General features: G+C 43.5%; 1 protein-coding gene across 2 annotated transcripts in view; it reads left to right on the top strand.

The window, feature by feature from the left end:
• The window catches only part of stard9 (StAR-related lipid transfer (START) domain containing 9), a 40512-nt gene that overhangs the window by 4152 nt on the left and 14908 nt on the right, over positions 1-21452 (top strand). Inside the window, exons 3-17 of one of the 2 annotated variants that reach the window (XM_047610606.1) lie at positions 2718-2834; positions 14230-14346; positions 14468-14500; positions 14618-14679; positions 15158-15297; positions 16957-17099; positions 17821-17888; positions 18053-18150; positions 18272-18505; positions 18706-18803; positions 18893-18970; positions 19261-19335; positions 19638-19817; positions 20505-20550; positions 20820-20945. In XM_047610606.1, the coding sequence (XP_047466562.1) occupies positions 2718-2834; positions 14230-14346; positions 14468-14500; positions 14618-14679; positions 15158-15297; positions 16957-17099; positions 17821-17888; positions 18053-18150; positions 18272-18505; positions 18706-18803; positions 18893-18970; positions 19261-19335; positions 19638-19817; positions 20505-20550; positions 20820-20945 (1615 nt within the window). Of the gene's footprint in view, positions 1-2717; positions 2835-14229; positions 14347-14467; positions 14501-14617; positions 14680-15157; positions 15298-16956; positions 17100-17820; positions 17889-18052; positions 18151-18271; positions 18506-18705; positions 18804-18892; positions 18971-19257; positions 19336-19637; positions 19818-20504; positions 20551-20819; positions 20946-21452 lie in introns of both variants that reach the window. The other variant, XM_047610605.1, reaches the window with a different exon arrangement.

Below are 21452 nucleotides of genomic sequence, written 5' to 3'. Positions count from 1 at the left end.
GGTTTTATTGGTTGGTTTCATTGACTCTATATACTGGACGTATGTGGACAAACCCATCGTGACGTCACAGATTCTGAACCTTGAAAACGAAGCCCAAAGTGGGCGGAGCCTGCGGTCGCCGTGTTGGATGAGCTTTACTCCGCCCACACTCGGATACTCCAAATATGGACGTGGGGGATGTGTTGGGGCGGAGCTAAAGCAGCCTGGAGGTTGAGACCTGCCCACCCAGCTCACCGCTACCTATTAGCTCAGGCTACCACTGGTCACTCGTCTTTTTTTGTACCACACGCTTAGTAATACTGTAAAGTTTGACTTTTTAACATGGAGATCTGTGGGGATTTGCTCCCTTTTTGCAGCCGGCCTCAAGTGGCCACTCGATGAACTACACTTCTTTTGCACGTCTGCATGGGCTACATTGCTCCGACCTGGAGGTGCCTTCTGGTTTGTTTACAGGGATGAATTAGGTAGTAGACCTAGACAGACTTTAACTATCCACAATGGAAATGAAAGTAGCTTGTTACAAAAAGATGAGCTTTTATACAGCTGCAGGGAGTAGTGTATAAAAAGTTCTGTAGCTTTCACTGTCAGTCTGCTGGAGAATGAGCTCCTTTGCCCCTCTAGTGTTTGGTGTAGCGGACGGGATGGATTGTCCATAGCGGAGAGCAGTTTGTCCAGTGTCCCTCACTGAGACAAAAGACCCCAACTCCAAACCAATCACATCCAAAAAAAAAAAGGATGTTTACAACATCCGATCAGCCTTTTCCGGCTTGATGTCAGTCTTGTTTATTATACGTATTGAGCTCACACATGCACGCACAGATCGAGGTCCCCTTCCTGTCAAACACATGCGCTACGACGCTCAGTCAACGAACCCACGTTACAGCGAAGTTCATCGCATTTGGAAATGATTATTACGCGAGCGGCTCCACAGACGCGTAAGCCGATACCTTCACCTCGTTACCCGCCCGCTGTGTCAGATTGCTGAGTAGACACTGGTTGAGCTGCATGGCATGCACACAGCCCGGTGCTTTCTCTACCACTTCAGGGTGGAACATGTTACGCTGTGTTTTCGTTAGCTAACCTCAAGATAAGAGCTTTCTGAAGGGTGTAGCCTGTGGATGCAGGAGCCGCTTTCAAACCAGAAAAAGATACAAAAAGATAAAGAAAACTCAAGTTGTAGGTAATTTTAAAACTCACATTTAGTTATAAAGTAGTTGCACAGATTCTATGAAGTACTAAGAGGGGAGTCCCCCTTTTGTTTACATTTTTTGCTTTAAACGCAGACATCTAGGGAGAAGTTTGGTGGGGGAGTAGAGAATCGGTTGCACATGATGTGACAGGAGACGAATCGCATATGGCCTCCCTCTGCCCTGGAAAAGAATCAAGAAGACTCCAAGACTCTCGCGGGTCTCATGGGAATAATTATTTATGGAAAGTGGGACAGCGGAGAACTGAAAAAGAGAGGGGAAAAAGGGCAGATTTTAAGAGACAATAAACACGACACTCAAGAACGGCACATGATACAAACTGCAAAGATAAACTGAAGTAAAAACCAGAAAAATAATGTTTTACAGCGAGTCACTTTTTTGTCGACCGTGCTGATGTGTTGCTCCCCCGTCCCGCCCGCTCTGAGGCCATTGTTGCGTTTCCTAAACGCGCAGAGAGGTTAAGTGGTCATTCTTTCAGGCGAGCCAATTTACTGTGAACAAAACTAATACCCAGGGCTTAGCGCGCCCTACGCCCTGCGACGCTAACGTCGCTCAAAACCCCGTTTACCCAGCCCTCCTCTTGGCCTGATTCTAACAGCTGTTTGTGCAGCTGAACCTACACTCACTCAGACATTTTTTTTTTTTTTTTTGTGTAATTGCTACTCATAATGACAGCAAAACAAGTTTAATGCTAGGATTTAAAGTCTGCCCTCATGTATATTTTATGCATGTAATTATGTGTTTTATAATTAATAACAGTGCTCCAACTTTCACTGAAATCGAATCATCGCATCTGTATGATAACATTAAGTTGTTTATCTTACCCTAAATCAAATGTTATTGCTAGTCCTTTTTGGTTAGACTTCAGTCTTCTGATGATTATATTACGGCAGTATATCAAAGCAGAATACGTGACTGAAGTGAAGTCACAAACCTGTGCTGTGTTCGGAGTGTTTTCCCTTATATGCAGATTAAGGTGAACACTTCATCACAAAAAGATGCTTCAGTACAGTGTTGTTGCATGGCTGAGCTGAGAGACGGGTGCCTCGATGTTCTGGTTTAGGAGAAACGCTTCGATGCTTGGCTCTTTTCCAGGCCAGTTGTTATGCACAGGCGAGTCCAGATGCTGCTGTGTTGTCTTTCCGCTGCGCAGGATTCACTCACAGCAAGCAGAGAGGTGTTTAGTGTCGATGCACCGAGGCGAATAAAGAACTGGAGGAGGAGGAGGAGGGCGAGAGTGTGTTGCTAATGAATGGAAACAGCTTGCTTGCATTTCCACACTGTAGTAGCCCCATAAACAAAAGCTTTGCTGTACTTGCTATTATCACGACTACATTTTTTTTTTTTTTTATGCTGCTACTGTACTGTTTATTTTTTCAACACATTCTTATGTTGTAAATGCTAGCTCACAATGTTTCTGCAAAGTAAATTAAGCAAAGTTTGCTCTCTTAGTACAAGTCAAATAAGGTGCCAATCCCGTGTCTAATACTTGTTGTTTTCTCCCTAAAGTTGGACGGACGCACAGAAGGAGCTGTGGATTCCAGGGAGAAGCTTCTGGAGTTTTGTTTTGACTACTGCTACTGGTCGGTGGACGCTGCAGACCCTCACTATGCCTCGCAGGAGGAGGTAATGACCCAGCTCCCTAACAAACTCTGTTTATGTTTATGAAGCGCTCATTGACCCTAATCAGAAACTAGATAGTGTTCTTTTAATTAAAGGCTTTGAACGTGGGACATTCACTGAAGTATTACAAATATTGCCATTATTTACAAGTCTGATAGTAACTTAAGTCAGGGGTCTTCAGTGTTTTTCAGGCCAAGGACCCCAAACTGATGGAGACAGTAAGTGGGGAATAAGTGGGGATTATATGTGTTCTGCATTAAATTCTAGTCTTATTTGTGAATATACATCATTATTATTATTTTGCATTCAATATTCAAATAATACACAGGTTCAAATATTCATTTTTCAGTTTCAGACATGTGCTACAGTAGGGTCTCCGTGCAACTGCCGTAAACATAAACATACCTGACATTAACATACTAATATATATCATGCACCGTTAGCTTCTCTTCTGCTAACATTGCAGCGTGCGCCAGGCTCTCGGCCAAATGCTAATATGTATTTAAAGAAAAGTAAATTTGTGGAGGACAATTTTGAGTAAGAATTAAAAAGAAAAAAAGATCTTGCGACCCCTCCGCAGTACCTCCGCGGACCACCTAGGGGTCACGGACCCCCCATTGAAGACTACACTTTTTAGCGAATGTGTGCTCAAACAGACGGATCCGAGATTTTTTCCTTCTTGATGTCTTAAATAACCACTTTTTTTCTCCTGGCAAGACATGGCAAAGGTACGAGCAAAGCATGGAAGCCTATTTTACTCCCATTGTCTGAGGCGGATCGATGTTACTTTTTTGCATGTTACTGCTTTTTAAACATGGGTCCATGCAAAGTAGGTTGAAGATAAAGCATTGATAGGTACCAACTGTCCGTGACGCCACTACAACCGTGGGAGCTGTAAATGACACTTTGTGTCGCTTCATTGTGTCAGCCTACTTGGCGCCATAGCCCGTAAACATGTCCCTGTAACGTTAGCGCTGCAGCTAACGTAGGTCAGTCACTGTTGCTAATGTTTGCGTGTCCTTGGATAATATGTAACAGTAGTTAATATCAGGAGACATTCAACATAGACGATAAATGGACATCCTCTGTACTTCTTAAAAATTCTCTTAATTATAAGCAGTAATTCAGGTGTTTAATAGGCGTGGACAGACACGGCTCATTAGCATTGACTTTTGTGTTCATTTGTATCGTGTCGCTCGGCTCTGTGCACATCTCCTCCCAGTGTTGTACGCGTTGCTGTGGCTAGAGACCATGTGCATGCTGATCCAACTTGGCCACAAGTTGACGCCGGGCAAACGCAATCCTCCAAAAGAAAGAACCCAGAGGAAGCACGGTCCCTGCAGACAAACAACAACAACAGGGGCGTGTGCTCTGTTGTATGTTTTTACACAGATGGCCACTCGAGGGATGTGATATCGTCTCCATCTGTTGCCCAGAAATGTCTTTGCCTCAGAAATGGCACGGCTCCCTTTTCATGTCCCGGCTGTGATTGGGCGATTAGATGTCTTTGTGTCGTTTTGATTGGAGGGTGTTGCTGGAACCTGAGACGGGCTCCAGATCAAGAGGAAGCGTCACCTCATTCCATTGCAGGATTTCTTTTCTTTTCTTTTTTTTTTTTTTTGTAATGTTCATCATAAAAAATAATGTAAAATCTTATCTTAAATTTTTTAAAATATATCTTTTGTTTGGAGGTTTCCTCCTGCGCTCCTCTCTCTGCTTATCAGAGCCGCCTTTGTGCGTGTTTGAGAAAGACGGGGCTGTGACGAAGGCCTACGCTCCGCGCGGCGCAGCGCACAACGCGGCACTTCTTCCTCTCCGTGACTCCGTCCTCAGCAGATTTGTGTCCAGTTGCAGTCGTCTGGTTTGCCACAAGACATTCCTCTGTTGTGGGCGAAAGGGCACCGGCGAAGGCCAGAGCTGCTGGATTTAAATCTGACCTCCTTTTCCCTTTAACACAAAGGCTCCTGTACATCATCACGTCAGCTGCGTGCTCTCCAGACATCACAGTTGAAAATATTTAAATTGCATATGTCTCTGCTGCATATGAGGACACAGAGTCTGACGTAAAAAACAATAATTGGAGAGCATTATGTTTGTGATATGGGGCAGGAAGCCAGATTAGTCTATCACTCTGGCAGGTGGACTCCATAATTCAGGAGCCGCTCTAAACTCTTTTACCAGCCCGCTTCCTCCGTGAACAATGAAAGCCCTGTGCAAATGTCCACTTTAGTAGGCAAATTTGTTTTCCACAACCAAACGTTCATGCCTCATTTCGCTCGCTGATGTAACAGTTCGATAATCGCTGTTTAGACTTTGTCACTCGATGGTTTGTCCGCATGTATTTTTAATGCGTTTTCCAGCCTAATTAGGTGAATTTTCCCGTGGTTTCCGCTTCCAAAATGCGGATTCTGTCACACAGCGTAGTCCCCCGTGAAACTGTGAGACGGTCCAAACTTGCTGGGGAACCGGATCTTAACTCCTGCCTTTCCAGTCCAGCGCCGTCCCTCCACCCACACCCAGCTCCCCCCTCCCCTCTCCCCTAAGGGAAACTGGTCTTTCAGCCCCAAGGCTTCAATTTCCACTCCCTGGCTCTGTGTTGTCGACTGCACACATCCATGCGTCACTGATTTTATATCATGATTATTATTATTATTAACAGATGCTCATAAATTTGATATTAAATTGACATTTGCCGTCGTTGCCTTCTAGCCGCTGAGGCGCTCCCCACAAGGAGAAAGAAACCTTGGACGGTGAGAGGCTCAGGTTTTTAGAATATGTCTCTGAAGCGTTTCAACAAGACGATTAAGTGGAGAAAATGGAGAAGGGCTCCTTCAGGTGAGGAGAGGTACGATTTTGGAAGCTATTCATAATACCCGATCGAAGCCAGCTCTGGAGTTATAGAGCAGCGTAGACGCAGGACTGTTTGTATAAATGCGGCCTTTGTTTTGGGAGTACGCGTTGGGCTAATAAATTGCTTTTTCCACAATTTGATAAAAAAAAAAGCCCCTCGGCTTGTTTATTGCATTTGAGAGTAACGACTAACACGGGGGTAGAAAAGTGAAGGAGAAGCAGTCGATTTGAGTTGAGATAGAAACGGGGGAATGGCAAGAGAAACTGATTAGAGACAAAGAGAAAGTAGGAATGTGAATGGAGGAGGAGGAGGAGGAGGAGGAGGGGGAATGGGCAGGGGGTCCGGGGTGCCTCTGCAGCCCATAGCTCTCTCCCTGCCAAACTCACAGCTGCGTCGCTAAGTCATTTTTTTTTTTCGCTGTTAAAAATTTCAGCGTCAAGACGTCACCGCCGAGGATTCGGCCTGGAGCACAGTGGGGGTTTTATGGCCAGTTGGAGTCAGCTTTTCCCTCTTCTCCTCGCCCTCGTCCCCCTTCTGGGTCTCCGTCGATGCAGTGCGGGATTTGATTGTGCTCCCAGTGTTTCTAGGTCTGTGTGTCAGTGTGTCCTGCAGAGTGGAGGGGGTGTGGGGAGGGGGAAGAATAGTTTCTCTGTGTATGAGAATAATCCCTCCAGACACACGTGAGCATGGCTGGGTTGACAGCCAGAAGTCCAGTTCAGCCTGGTTTGAATTAACTTCAGAGGCGACACCAAATAATATACCACCGGATATATGAGATCTAGACCATATGGATACAAGATGAGCTCGTATGAGACAAATGTGCTGACTGTTTTCTATCAGTAAAAGCACAGAGTAAGAGGACTTGTTAACAGATAACCACTGGTTGAGTGAGGAATGTATGCAGCAGATAGACTAAGGATGGATTATTTTACTGTGATGTTGAGTAAATATTGTAGAATAATCCCATAATAGTAGTAAAACTGGTTTGCATGGCTCTGTGTTAGCGCTGCCTGCTGATATGGAAATCATTTACAGCCCAGAGATGGACAAAAAAAAAGAGTTAAATGTTATAAAGATGTAGTGAAGAAACGGGGACAGTTACAGACATATTCATTCATTTTTGAACATATTTAAACGGATCTGGCCTGATATTTAAACGTCTGTAATGACAATAGCAGCCCAACCAACTACCGTAGTGATTGTAGTCTGCGTGCAACAATTTTTATTTTTTTTTTCTCATTCACAAAAAGCTAAAATTACACCAGGAGGATGTTAGTTGGCCTTTGGGTCCTATGAGTAGAAGGGAGAAGGGCCTCTGTGGAGCCAGACTTGCTCCAATGCATCCCACAGAGACTTTGAAGTCGACACTTCAATACTGCTGACTTCAATTGAAAATGAATGGGAGCTGGTTTCTCCATCAAGCGTGTTCCATGCAGCAGTGTCGCAACAAGAGACCGTCTAATGTATGCAAAGCGGGTGGCTAACAAGTTTGACTGATCTCAACTTTTATAGTTGATTGGGAAATGGTGCAGGCGCAGAGTTAACACTGAAATTAACACTGAAAAAAATCACTATTCTGAGAACAGACTTGAAGTCAGTTGGAACCACATGGAGCACCATTGTCAGTGAAGGTATTTTCTTTTCAGATATGGATGAAGAGCTGAAAAGCTTGCTCCGTACGTACACTAGTAATATTTCTATGTTCTGCTTGTTACCCATGGGAATTATACTAAAGGGTTACCTAGGCAACCAGAGGCTGGCGTCTGCAAGTGTCTGGACCAAGCCTGTTCTCTGTTAACGTGCTCACTGTGCGTGTTGCATGTGGTTTCTCTAGATGGAGATAAAGTTTGTTTATTGAGTTGGCTCGTAAACTTCAAACGACTGCAACACGAGAACCGTCCTGATAGAGGAACAGGCTTTTTTTTATTTATTTATTTTTTTCACGTTTGATGTAGTTGGGTCTGGGCGTGTTCTCGTTTGCCAGAAGTGATAAGTAACCACCTCTCCGTGACTTCAGACTTGTCTCCGTATGTTTTTATTTAATGTAACACAGACGTCGACCACCAGGACTTCGGTGTTGATAGATTAACCAGCCTGGACTTATTTGTTTACCCTGTATGAAATCATTTGTGGGTCACGTGATTAACTTTTGCTGCACATCTGGAATCCAGTGTATAGACATTTTTAATAGACATTTCTAACTAAAGAAGATATGCTGGCCGATTTGAGTCCCATCTTGAAATATGAATATAATAATAAAGCAAAAAGTATCACCAATGCAACAAGTTGAGTTGACCGGTCTATTCCCAACTAAAGGAACCTATGCAGCACCACAGTCCCCTATGGATACCACACAAGGCTCCCATCAGGCTGAAGCCTGGAAAACCCATTTCCAGCTTGCAGTAAAGATTGTGATACACTCTGCCATGTTCTGCTTTGGTCTCTTTAACAAGCGCTGGGGGAGGAGCAGCAGCAGCTCCCCACGCTCTTTCCAGATATGGCCGTATTTATTTGTTTAAAGTCTCCCCTTTGCTCCACCGTCAGCCGCGAGAGGAGTGTATTCTGAAAAGCGGAGCGCAGTCGGACAATGGAGTGTCCCCTGTGTTCAAATCCCGCCCCCGGTCCACTCTTTCCCACTGTCCTTCATGCCCTTATTCAGGGAGGCCTGAGCCGCTGAGAGCGGGCTATCTGTTCGGCCTGCACATCTCTGCCTCTCCCTCCAGCCTCCCTGCTCCTCCAATGCTAATTTGACCTACAAATTCCGTCCGAGCGTGACAAACGAGAGCGTTGTTGAACTCCGGCCAAACCGCTTCCTCTCCGTCTCCTGCATGTACAGCATCTGTTGCCCCGTCCGCGCTCCCTCCTTTCCCCTTTCTCTCTTCACATTTCACCTTCATTCACCTCAGATTCATTGCTGGAGGGACAACGATCTCTTGCGACATTTATTTATTTTTTCCATTTTTACCCCTGCGCCCAAACAAAGGCATTTCGTTTTTGCTCAGGGCCCAGCTGTTGTGTTTGTGTAACCCATTTGGAAGGCGCGGGACGGAAACCGAGCAACCCCTGCCCCTGCTGCAGCTGTCAACCCGAGCGAAGGGGGAAATTATTTTCTAGTTATTTGTAGGTGTTTTGGTGAAAACCCTACCTCCTTTTTGCAGGCTCTTGGCTCGGTGATGTCTTCCCAGAGAGGGCGGTCGCGGAGGGAAAACCAATCCTCGCCCTTTTCGTTGCGTCAAACCCAGGATAAAGCGACGAGAACGTTTTAAATGCGGCTCCGCTCGGTTGGCCTTTCGCCATCACCCTTGACGACATCTTACACATATTTACACACGCGCAGTTACGCTACACATAAATACTTCCCCGGGGTTTAGTGTAAAGCAGGCCGCACAAAACCAGACCAGCAATTGACATTTTCCGCAGCCAGACTTAACTCATTGCAGACACATTTTTTTTCTCCGCTCCTGTCAGCTACTCTTTATCATCCTGGCTTTCTGTCTCGAAAACTGCCACTCTTTCCTAACATTTCTCACCCCACCGCGCTGCCTTCCAGCATTTTTTTTGTTCTTTCACCAGGCTCCAAAAGTCCCGACTCTCTTTGGGAAAACAAACATTTGCCGTGCTTCAAAACAAACTTGGAACTCCGTACTTATCGTCGTCCAGATCTTTGGCACAAAACCTAGCCAGCTCCTTGTTTTTTTTTTTTTTTCATGGTCAAAGTAGGTGCAGCTTCTCGTCACGTGGGAGTATTCATTTAACGCCGTGCAAACTATATAACCTGCTCTTTCGCACCAGTTCCATACACTGCTTTGCTTGGTTTTTAATCATAAAATGCGTCTTTTATCAGGAGATGGTAATATAGTGCGCACAGATGAGTTATGTGTGGCCGACTGTCTCATTTAATGCATCCCTGCAAAACTCGACAACAGCAATAGTCTGTGATCTGCATTTTAAATGCTTGTTGCTCTGCTTGAATATATAGTTGTAGTCTAGTAGGGAAATCTTGCCAACTTTCTAGACCCAAAGCCTTGTTTTGTTCTTCCTTCCTCACCCCGTGTTTTGACCTGATAATTTGCATTTCCTACGTTAAGAATAAAATCTATATTCTGCTTTTCCTTTTTCATTGTTGGGTTGTTTGGGCTTTTCGGAGGGAAGCGGGCTCTGAGGCTTTTGTCCGTGTTTTGGATCCCGTTTCCCCTCGGCCTCTTAAACGCGGGCAGAGATGCATGCATGCACATATGCGCGCGGCCTTCCTGTTCGTGGAGGTGTTTAGTCTGTCCCTTGTGAGTTTTTTAAGAGTCCGACCAGCCTGCGTGCTGCACGCCGCGGATCTGGCCCGATAACTCCAGGCTTTTTTTTTTTTTTGGCGCTCCTGCTTCATTTGATTCTGGAGTAAATTTCCATTCCCACAGTACAACCTGGCTGTTACCTCACCTGCTTTGTTCGTCCAAAAATACCTCCCAGTGCTGCAGGGTGTTTGCAGGCTGTGAAAGTAGGTTGTCACAGAAAACCATTGTGCCCGTTTAAACAGAGGGAGCACAATGGCACAAACTGCAGTTTACTGATTTTAATTTGGTGCGACAGTGGTGACAAACAGCGGGATTGTTTTAATGCTGCCTGACACTGCCTGTCTAGACGAACTCGCACACTTTAATCATCTCCAAATCGTCTCAAGAGCTCGAAACGAGTTCGAGCTTCGTATTGTGCGGTTGTGTTCGGAGGTCATTTAAATTATTTTGGAGGGTTTGAATGAAAACATGCGGACAAGTCAAGGCAGAAGCAAAGGGGAACAATGGGAATGGTGTGCGGAGAGTTAAGACGCAGTCAGGTTCAAAGAGGCGGGCAGTTGAAGTGAAGTTCCTGCTCTTTGTGCGAAGCCTTGAGGGAGCCTCGGCCTTGTTGAAGCCCCCACAGAGTGAATTTAAGAGGGGTCAACTTTAACAAGGGCTGAATTGGTTCTCTGTGTTTGAGAGGGGAGAGGGCGTCGGTGTCTGTTTTTGAACAGTGGGATGAGGACAAGACAGGGGCGGCGCTGCTTTTTGTCTTCGTGTTTAAGCCTCCATTCAGCCGAGAGGCAGGGGGGCAACGCTTGGTGGTCTGGACTCCAGTGGACTGCACACTTGTGGCACTGAGTCCTCAGAATTGAGCAACGGTTGCGTAAACTTCTAGATTGTGCTTTGGCTTTACACTATTACTGGAGTGATTTTGTGTGTCCAGACTTGCTTATACTGTAAAAGATCTGCTGTAATGTACAACTAAAATCATCTGTTTCTGTGCAAGTCCTTTGAAAAGATTTAATGAAGTTAAAACGGTTAAAAATGGTTGAAACTATCCCCATCCATAGGAATAATTAGGTGTTAGCTTTTCTAGCCCTGCGTCTGTCGCCTGATTTATAAGGTCACGGGGAAAACAGCCGTTGTGGCAAGACGTTTACGAGGCACACGTGGCTGTTTCATGGTTGGCATGGCTACGGTGTAACTCTGCAACTAGAGAGTCTTCGCCTTAACATCTGTAATCATCGGAATTTTGGTCTAATTTTCTGGTGATGGGCTTGTTGACCGACACTAGAGGAAATGAAAAATAATTCTGTTGTTTGCATCTCAATGAATATTATTGTACATCCGCTGCTTGTAAATAAACTAGAGCAGGGGTCTTCAGTATATTTCAGGAGAGAGATAAAGTAGGGACCCCCTACCTACTATATTATATGTTTATAAATATACATCATTATCATCGTTTTGCATTCAATATTAAGCTATTTAAGTAATACACAGATTCAAATATTCAGAAACATGAACATACAGACATACAGTGATAATATATATATATCAATTTATCCCTTTACTAAAATATGTTGGATTCATATGTATTTAAAGTTATGGCGGGAAATAAAAAATAAAAAATAAAAAAAATATATATATATATATAAAATGTCTAATCAACCAAAGATTTAACGACCCCACTGCAGTACCGTCACAAAACCCCTAGGGGTCACAGACCCCTTGTTGAAGTCCAATGAACTAGAGATTAAAAGATAAATTGGTTATTAACTCTGTAGTTTATTGTGATCATGATAATCACTGATCAAAGTCAAGCAAAATTGCAAAAAATGGAAAACACTTGTCAACAGATTACTCTAAATAATGATAGATAATAAGTATTCCCTTCAAACAATGATATAACTGCATACTTCAGTGACTTGTGGCGCTGGTTGAGATTATAAGCAGGTGATGACTGAAGCTTCACTTCTCTGAGAACCTCCAAGGTTGCTGAATGTTACCACATGGGTTCACGCAGTCCTAAAAACAACCAGGTGACCACTGAATACATTCAGGCTGCTTTCTCAAGGCCCGAGCGTTTCACAAGCGCTTTCAGCCACATCCAACTTAAACCTATTCCCACCGCTCTGTAAGCCCAGAGTAAACACTCCAGGTTCTCGTGTCTCCTGACATGGGATGGTAGTCACATGGACACACACACACACACACGGGAGGTGTGTTGAATGTGTTCCTGCGTTTGATCCTCTGAGGTTGAGGCACCTTTGAGAGCTTTCCACGTCTCTCCTCTGTGTACCTACCCCACCGGCCTTCACGGTCCAGTCCTGAGCCTGGGGGCCTGGGACGTGGACCCCTCACTGATCCCCGGGTGTGTTTTGGTTCTGGGGAGAATGTGCTGCGTCTCAGGTCTGGTCTAGATCAGGTTGCTACCCCCCAAGGTATGTGTTGCCTTTGGACTGAGCTTGTGCGTTGAGTTGATTCTGAGGAGGTTTCTTTTTCTTTTTTTTGCTTATTATCAGTAATGAACACAGGAAAGATAGCAATAGAAAACATTAATTATTTTTTGCTATTTGCGTCTCCCCTTACACTGTCATATGTGATATTAGGTGGAAAACAAACACCCACTCTCATCAAACGTGTTCACGTCTAGTGTGGAAGATTTACCGCGGCATCACAGAAGATTTGTCAGTGTCTTATATATCACAGTAAAGTTTTAGGATCTGGATGGACAACACAAGAAATATTATGACCTGACCTTGATGTTAGGAAGCTCTCGTATTTCTAGTATATCTTCACCAAAGATTTAAGCCATGAGCTGAGAAAAACATGAATCATGTTTCAGCTGACGCGAGTTCAAAAGTCTACCACGAAGAACAAATGTTGTAATCTTGTACTTTCTTTCTGTTTGGTACTCTGTATTATACATGACTATCTTTAAAAAAAACTAAAGTTTTCTTGTGTTAAAATGATCTCTACATATATAATAACTTGATTTTTTAGCTAGATTTGGTAGTTTATGTCAGGGTTTTTTCAACGTTTTTTTAGGCCATGGACCCCCAAACTGATGGAGACGTTAAGTAGAGACCCCCCACCTACTATATGTGTTCTATATTAAACTCAACCTAGTGCTGTTTATAAACTTATATGATTATTATCATTTTGCATTCAATATTTAACTATGCAAATAATGCACATTTTCAAATATTCTTTTTTAAAAATTTTATTTCAAACATATGCAACAGTAGGGTGGCCCGTGCAACTAAACATACATACAAACACGGGATTTCACCCGGGGATTGAATAGGCTCTCTTTAAATTAATAGGGGAAAATTGGAGAAAAAAACAAACAAACAATTAAAAATGTCTAGTCAACCAAAGATTTTGCAACCCCCCATGTAGTACCTCCGCAGACCCCTAGGGGTCAAACTATCATGCAGTTGTCACCGATTGCAATTAGGGAAAATTGCAATCAACAGTATCTTTAAAAAAAAAAAAAAAGAAATTTTAACTTGTTTGAGGTTTCTTCAGGACATTTTACTTCTCATCCAACTTCTCATCCTTCTTCAGTTCTTACTTCAAGTTTAGGTTTTTATTTGGAACATCTGTGAGTCCGGTCGCCTTTGTTCGTAGATGAAAACTTAAAACAAATATCTGCATTGCTTTAACCAGCATGTGCTTCATAGTAGTTTTTTGATTTTTTCCCCCCATGCTGATAAACTCCAGGCTCCAACAGCTCAGATCCAGATACAAAAAAAAAAAAAAAAAAGGAAAACATGAGGCCTCGGTGAATTGTTTTTAGTGGGCTTTTCCAGGATCCCCCGTCTCAGAGCTGTGCTTTTCGTCGAGGTTTATTTTCCTGACCCAGTCACTTTTCACGGTGTATTTATCCTCACATACACATTGTGCGAGGTTGTTTACGCTGAGTATTAGCTGACCTCCGTGCCCCTCACCCAGACACCCCAACAGGAACACGACGCATGCATCACCTCAGTACGTCTGGACCGGTGCCACAGCATTGTGCTCATGAAACCTTGGTGGTAAATTGACGCTTATTTATAAAACACAATGTTACTCAGATCAAACACGATGTCGCACACAGTAAACGCGTCATCAATCCCCGGGTTTTATGAAAATAATCTTTCCGATTTCTATGTTTAATCGTGTAAGGGCTTTGAAAACCCGGATACTTTCCTCCACCCGGATATGTCTAGAAATCATAGTCTTTCTTTATGTATTTGTGATTGAGGGTGTGTGTTTGTGTGTTGATCTTTAGGTGTTCCAGGACCTGGGTGTGTCGGTGCTGTCCGGAGCATCTGAGGGCTACAACGTGTGTTTGTTTGCTTACGGCCAAACTGGATCTGGAAAGACGTACACCATGATGGGGACGCCGGTGAGGACGCTTTCATGCTAACTACACAAAGGATTAACACACCACACTTTACTCCACACAATATAAATGATGTTGTTCTGAATATCAATCTGCTCGTGCCCGTTCTCTTATTTTTCTTCAGGACTCCATTGGCTTGACTCCTCGTATTTGTCAGGTAACTTAGTTCATCACAGTTGCGAACGACGGCTTAAGTGAAGCGCTCTTACAATACGTCTCCTCGAGTGTTAAGTGCTGAAGGTTGAATTGATTCCCTGCCCTCTTTTCCTTGCAGGGGCTCTTTCGGTCTGAGGACACTTTTCCCGACGGGCAGAACTCAAGCAGAGTAGAGATCAGGTACTTTCGGCCTCGTCCTGACTTTTAAGCTCATGTTAGTTGAGTATTTATGATACAGCAGAGCTGCAGCCACCGAGATGCAAATCAAATTAAAACCGGCTTTATTTGTGCTCCACGACTGCTTGGAAGTTAATTTCACAGGGTGGACATTAATTATTATTAGCTGCATGGAACAATGCAGTGTGTTTATAATTCAAAGATGCTAATCTCTTTAATGTGGACTACGCTTCTGGGCTGTTTGCTTGGGCAAGGAGTGTATAAACGCTGTCCAGTTGACCGTGATTAGTGCAAATCCAGCTGGAGTTTATTGCTTCGTGCCACGCTCCTCTCGTGTGTTTGAGCTCTGTCTGTTTTCCAGCAAATGCTTAAATATGAGCAACTGACATAAAACAAGCCAAGTCCTATGGTAAGCACCTGAGCGGAGGTATGAGATGAGGAAATAGCTTGAGGATGTCGGCCTGTATCTCTGTCCCTGCAGCTTCTTGGAGATTTATAATGAGCGTGTGAGAGATCTGCTCAGAGGAGGAGGAGGAGGAGGAGGAGGAGGAGGAGGAGAGCAGAAGAAGCGAGCCTCCCTGAGAGTCAGAGAACATCCCGAGAAGGGACCATATGTACAAGGTGAGTCTTGGCATCAGCTGCAACTGTGCTTTGTAAATGTTAGAACGTATAGATGGTTTCCAAGGGTAAACTGAGTTTATTGAGAAATTGCACTCTTGCTGGTTAGTAGTAGTAGATTCACATGGTGTTATGAATAGAATAGAATAGAATAGAATAGAATAAAATGCCCTTTATTGTCACTATACAGTGTACAACATGATTGGAGAGCTTCTCCTTTTCAGTGCAAAAAAACCCCACAAGTATATACAAAATAGTGCAAAAAAGATATAATTTTTTAAAGATTTACAAGCTAAAGTTAAAATATAAAATATATATACATAATTTTTGTAGCAGCAGCAGTAAAAGTGCAAGTGTACATGTATTGCACAAGGTTAAATAGACAGAGTAGCAGCATCAGTGTAGCTAGCATGCTATGTGTAATCAGTGTAACCAGTGAATTCTTCATTGGTTATTTTTGTTTTGCAATCAAGCACAACTTCCTGTTCAATATGTCTGGAAAGCAATTTATCTTTTATATCGAGAAAAACTCAAAGCAAGATGTACCGATTGACACTTTGATGGCGCCATTTGATTATGATGGCGTTAAATATGATCCAGCAAGAAGAGAAGATGAACAAAGAATAAAATGTTGGTTTCACCAACCCAATTTTTTTGCACACTTGTACTATTTAATCATTTGAGTGGATGTCTAATGGCAGATTCACTGATTAAAACAGAATGCATGTTAGAAAAATGCTCCTTTAAGTGATCATATAGTGGATGAGCCCAGTTTTTCCGGTGATCATGTAGCAGTGGACCATTAAGTTTTCATACGAGAGAGTGATGATGAAAAGGGATTTAAAAAGAAGTTAATGAGATGTGGAGCATAGTCTGCAGGTTTTTGAGTAATGCTCGTGCCTTGTATGTGGTCAGTGGTCGGTTTGTTCCCTTGTAAAGCGTTTGAACTCGACTTCCTGATTTTAATCCAGACTCCCCCGCTTTTTTCAGGGTTTTTTTTTTTAGCTTTTCTGCATCTCTTCATCCTTTCCCTCGCTTTCTTTCCCTCCCTCTCATCCGCCTCACCCTCTATGTTTAAAGCCCCACATCCACTCATTGTCTACATGGGGAGAAATCCCAGTTGACCAGAGGAAGTGAAGTAATTTCCTTGTGGTTCCAAGGAGAACACACAAACACACACACACACACACACACACACGCACGCACACACACACACACACACACACACAGAGCAAATTTAGGATTTCCAGCTTTTACTTCCCCCTGAACACTTATTCCACCAAACACTGTTTTACTGTCACTCTTAATGGAGTAAAATAATGAGAAACATTTGTGTTGACCTGTTAAATGGAAAAAAGAAAGAAAAGCGCCACATGAGACACAGCTGAGATGCTCTGTGGTAACTGTGTGTGTGTTAGTGTGATCCACACGTGGAAGTAGATCATTGTTAGAAAATGTTAATCACACGGGAGCATGCATCGATGAGACATGCTTCCTGTTTGTGTCTTTTTCCAGCTTTGTGCTCCTCTAAACGTTTAATCTCCTCTTTAGCAGATGTAACTCTCACAGCAAGTTTCCCAGTCTCAAAAAAAAAAAAAAAAAAAAGACTTTTCGTCCATTTATCATGGTGAGCTTGACGACCCCTTTGACTCTTTTCGTCAGACCTGTCGCAGCATGTGGTGTCAGACTGCAAACAGGCCATGGACCTTCTGGAGGAAGGCATCGCCAACCGCATCACCGCAGCAACGCACAACCACGATGCCAGCAGCAGGTCCCATGCCATCTTTACCATTCAGTACACGCAGGTACCCAATCTCTCTCACAGCATGCATGAAGTCAAACTCACCTGTTCTCATTGTTGCACCCAGTAGCTGGCCTGCTAATCTTCACATAAACAGTGTCACTTCAAAAACATAGTGCGTGCACTTGTTACTGTAATTTCAAAGTAATTAGTTACATTGTAATACTGCTGCATTTGAATTGTAAGGACATTACATTACTTTTGCATTAGTAGTTCTTTTACACATCCAGTAGAAGGTGATGTGGAATGTCGTAATGACTAAGCTAGGCTAAACGCTAACAATATAACGGCCGCAGTTATGGCTCACGGTGCAATACATGTTGTGATAGAGATACTGTAAAATTAAGTGTATTCATATTGAAACCATCATTGCTAGAAGCTAAATAATGAGCACGTGTCCATCTTTCAAATATAGAGTGCGAATCGGATTTTCTTTCCTTTGCTAATTTCAAATTTGTATAAAAACACACAACTTAATTAATTTAATTAAGTAACTCGTGTTACTGACATTTGTATCGAGTAAAATATCATAATTATTTTTCTTATATGACTACGTTACAGCAAGAAGTAATGCATCACCATTATTGCATTACGTTTGTAAAGCGTTACTCCCAACACTGCACATAAAATAACCAGAACTGTTATATTTATATTAATAATTTTTCACTGCTTAAGTAGTTCATTTGCAGATCTCCATGGATCATTGTCTTGTCTTTCCTTCGTAGGCCACCCTGGAAAATAACCTTCCTTCAGAAACCGTCAGCAAGATTAACCTGGTGGACTTGGCTGGAAGGTAAAACTTTTATCTCCTTCCACTAAGAAACTCATTGACAAAAGTGCCCCCTGGTGGAGATTTACTCCTGCCCTCAGATTGTCTTTTTACCACATGCATGTAGTAGTAGTAGTAGTTTCTAACATGGCATGAACCTCACGTTGTGTTTTCGTTGTGTCTGGCAGCGAAAGAGCAGATCCCCACTACTGCAGGGACAGACTGACCGAGGGCTCCAACATCAACAAGTCCTTGGTTACTTTGGGCATTGTCATTTCTGCTCTTGGTAATGTGATTTCTATCATTATTATTATTATAATCATTGCCTTTCATTTTTTTTCCCTCCTCTGTTTATTTTTATTTCGCTCTCCCTTGAACTTCAATCCTTCTCTTCAACGCGTCCGCAGCCCAGAACTCCCAGATGTCGAGCAGCTGCCAGAGCATCAACAGCGTGGCCTCTGAGGGCGACGGCAGCACGGTGGGCAGCCACAGCAGCTCCCTGTCTGGAGGAGGAGGAGGAGGAGGAGGAGGAGGAGGAGGAGGTGGAAGGAGGCACTGCTTCATTCCCTACAGAGACTCGGTCCTGACCTGGCTTTTGAAAGACAGTCTGGGTGGCAACTCCAAGACCATCATGATTGCGAGTGAGCAACTTCCTTGAATCAGAGCTAACGGCTGCTTGCATTGCATTGAACAATATCATCCTCATAATTAGCACCATGTTGCGCTTTTTGAAACACTGTTCAGCGATCCGTTGCAAGCCAAACGACTGATACCGTAGTTCCTTAATCTTATTCCGTGTAACGCGAGCGCTCACAGCTGCTTGTGTGTCTTTGCGTTGCAGCCGTGTCTCCCTCCGCTAACAGCTACAACGAGACCCTGAGCACCCTGCGCTACGCCGCCCATGCCAGGAACATTGTCAACAAGCCACGGGTTAACGAGGTCAGCAGCTGTTTAAAGTCGGGTGCCAGGGCCCGATGTCGGATCCGAATGTTTTTAATAGGTTAATGTGCGCTTTGATTCCTCCGCAGGACGCCCACGTTCGACTGATCAGGGAACTGAGAGAGGAGATTGACAGGCTGAAGAGCATGCTGCTCAGCTTTGAAATGGTATTGTGCGCTTTTGTTGCTATCGGAGCGTAATGCTAACTCTCCCAGGGATGCACCCCGCTGGGTTCGCTCCCTAAAAAAAAAAAAGCCTTCTTAGCACTGTCAGGCTTTGAATAAAAGAGATTTACACATTACAAGTTTTTTTTTTTTTTAAAGCTTTAATACAGTGTGCTTTGTGTCTCTGTGACATTCCTAATCCCCTGTGCATTGAATTGTAATGTGTCTGACATTTTACCTTCGCACAATATTTTGACTGATCGTTTTTCTGCAACCTTCCTGATTGACAGCAGCGTAATCCCAGTCCATCCTTGAGTGATGAGAGGGAAGGAAATCTTTCAGAAATCGTGCTGCAGAATGAACTAAAGGTAACGCAGGGTCGACACGCGTGCTGACATCTGCCTGTCTGTGACACCTCGCTCCAGAGTATTTTAGTTCCCTCTTCTTCTTTGAAGAATATATATGAAGACAATGAAAGTATATATTTAACAAACCAAATATTATTGTAGAAAAAATTCACTTCTAGGAGTTACAGTAGAACAGTAGAATCAGTAGCATGTTGTTATCAATATTTTCTTCATGACGGTAGATATTTAAGATATTTAACGCTCTGATTTCATCTCCATGTCTTCATAACCTTCCTTGGACTTCATCCGTGTCTCGTCCGTAGGTGGAGCAGCTGACAAAGGACTGGTCTGAGAGCTGGAGAGACAAGAAGGAGCTGCTGGAGCAGTACGGTGTGGACATCAACAGGGACCAGGCCGGTTTCCTCATCAACTCCCTGCAGCCACACCTGGTCGCTCTGGATGGAGATGTTCTCAGCACCGGAGTCGTCTTTTATCACCTCAGGGTAGGGCGACAACAAGGCTAATCAGCGTGTTATATTAGGTTTATGTGGGGCTGGTTTTATTTATTTAGGTGTAGGTGCAGTGTCAGTTTTATCAGTTTGTTTGAGATGGCGTATGTTGGCACACATGCTGCAGAAATACAGAGGTGCAAGATACGGTTTGAATTTGCTCTACTTTTCTGAAATCTCAAGTTACTGATTTTGTCAGCTGTCTCGACTAAAACCATCTCTGTTTTTCTGCTTGATTCCTCCCCTCCTCTCCTCTGTACTATTTCTCTCTGTTCTGCTAGAAAAAACTCTTGAGAAAAAGGTGCGTTTCTCTTGTTTGTTTGTTTTTTTTTTTTTTTTTTCTTTTCACTCTCCCTCCAACTGTCCTGTCAATTTCCCTTCTGTCTGTCTTCTGCAATGCATAAAGCCTGGTTGGATAAGAGGGCTCTTAGTTCTGAGGCTGAGGCTCGGGGGAGCTTAGGCTGTCCTGATTCTGACAATGACAAGCGTACCCTTAGGCCTGACAATTACACTGTTTCCTGCATGTGAAGAGCCGATGCCACCTGGGAGCACATGTGGTCCTGACACCGTATAACAAAGCCTGTAATCCCATTAGATAAGACTTGAACGTAAACAAATCACATTACTTTTTCAGTGTGTGTTTTTTACTTTTGACTATAGCTCTTTTTTTTTTTGTTACAGGAAGGAGTCACCTGCATTGGACCTCAATTTAAAGAACCACAAATAGGTATTTATTGTGTTTATTTATCATCACATGCTAATTATAAGTTTCAAGCTAAATAATGTCATTTTTAAGGCTCTTGTTGCATAAAGTTTACGATCAGATGTAAAGTACATTTCAGCTGCTACTGTTCACGGAGGGGGGGACCATTATCCTTTCATTAAATGCTGCATTAAGCATGATGCAATAAGAATATGTTGAGCCGCACTGTAGCTGCATCCACACGGCTTTCTGAATCAAAATGTGTGATGGTGTTCCTGAATTTCTGTCTGCAGTCCTGCAGGGCAGCGCCAGCTGTGAGATTGAAAACCGCGGGGGTGTGGTAACGCTCAGACCGCTGCCGGGCTGCGTCTGCCTGCTCAACGACAGAGAGGTCTCCGAGCCCTGCAGGCTGGCTCAAGGTCAGCCCACGTCCTCAGAAAAAGCCGTCGGTTCGCAGCCTCTTCGCTGGTGGATTTTCCTCCTGCATGTGACACAGATTGGATAGTTTGTGGAAAGATCAGCGTGGTTGCATTCGCTCGTTTCTGGCCTGAGCCCCACGCACAGTTACAGCTGATGTTACCGATAATCTTTATGTTAATGTTCTAAGGTGGTCGCGCACGACCGCGCAAGCTGTTGCTGCGTAGAATCGATGAGTTTAATGGCCGCAGCGGAATAGATTCCAGCCTTAAATGAAATCCATTTTTCATGAAAAATGATCCCACTCTCCACTTGAGTCAAGAATTAAAACAACTTACTGTTACGAATAAGCAGAAGAACAAATGTGATTTTTTTTTTTTATGCCTAATGTTAATTCAGTCATACAGAAAATAAGAACCGCTCTGGACTGATCATTAAGTCCCGTGCGTAATTGAGGCTGTGATATAGGCTCAGATGTAGGTTAATGCACAATTATATATAGATGATCA

This window comes from Mugil cephalus, chromosome 17, assembly GCF_022458985.1.
Source record: "Mugil cephalus isolate CIBA_MC_2020 chromosome 17, CIBA_Mcephalus_1.1, whole genome shotgun sequence".
NCBI lineage: Eukaryota > Metazoa > Chordata > Actinopteri > Mugiliformes > Mugilidae > Mugil > Mugil cephalus.
This window is presented reverse-complemented; position numbering and strand designations above follow the sequence as displayed.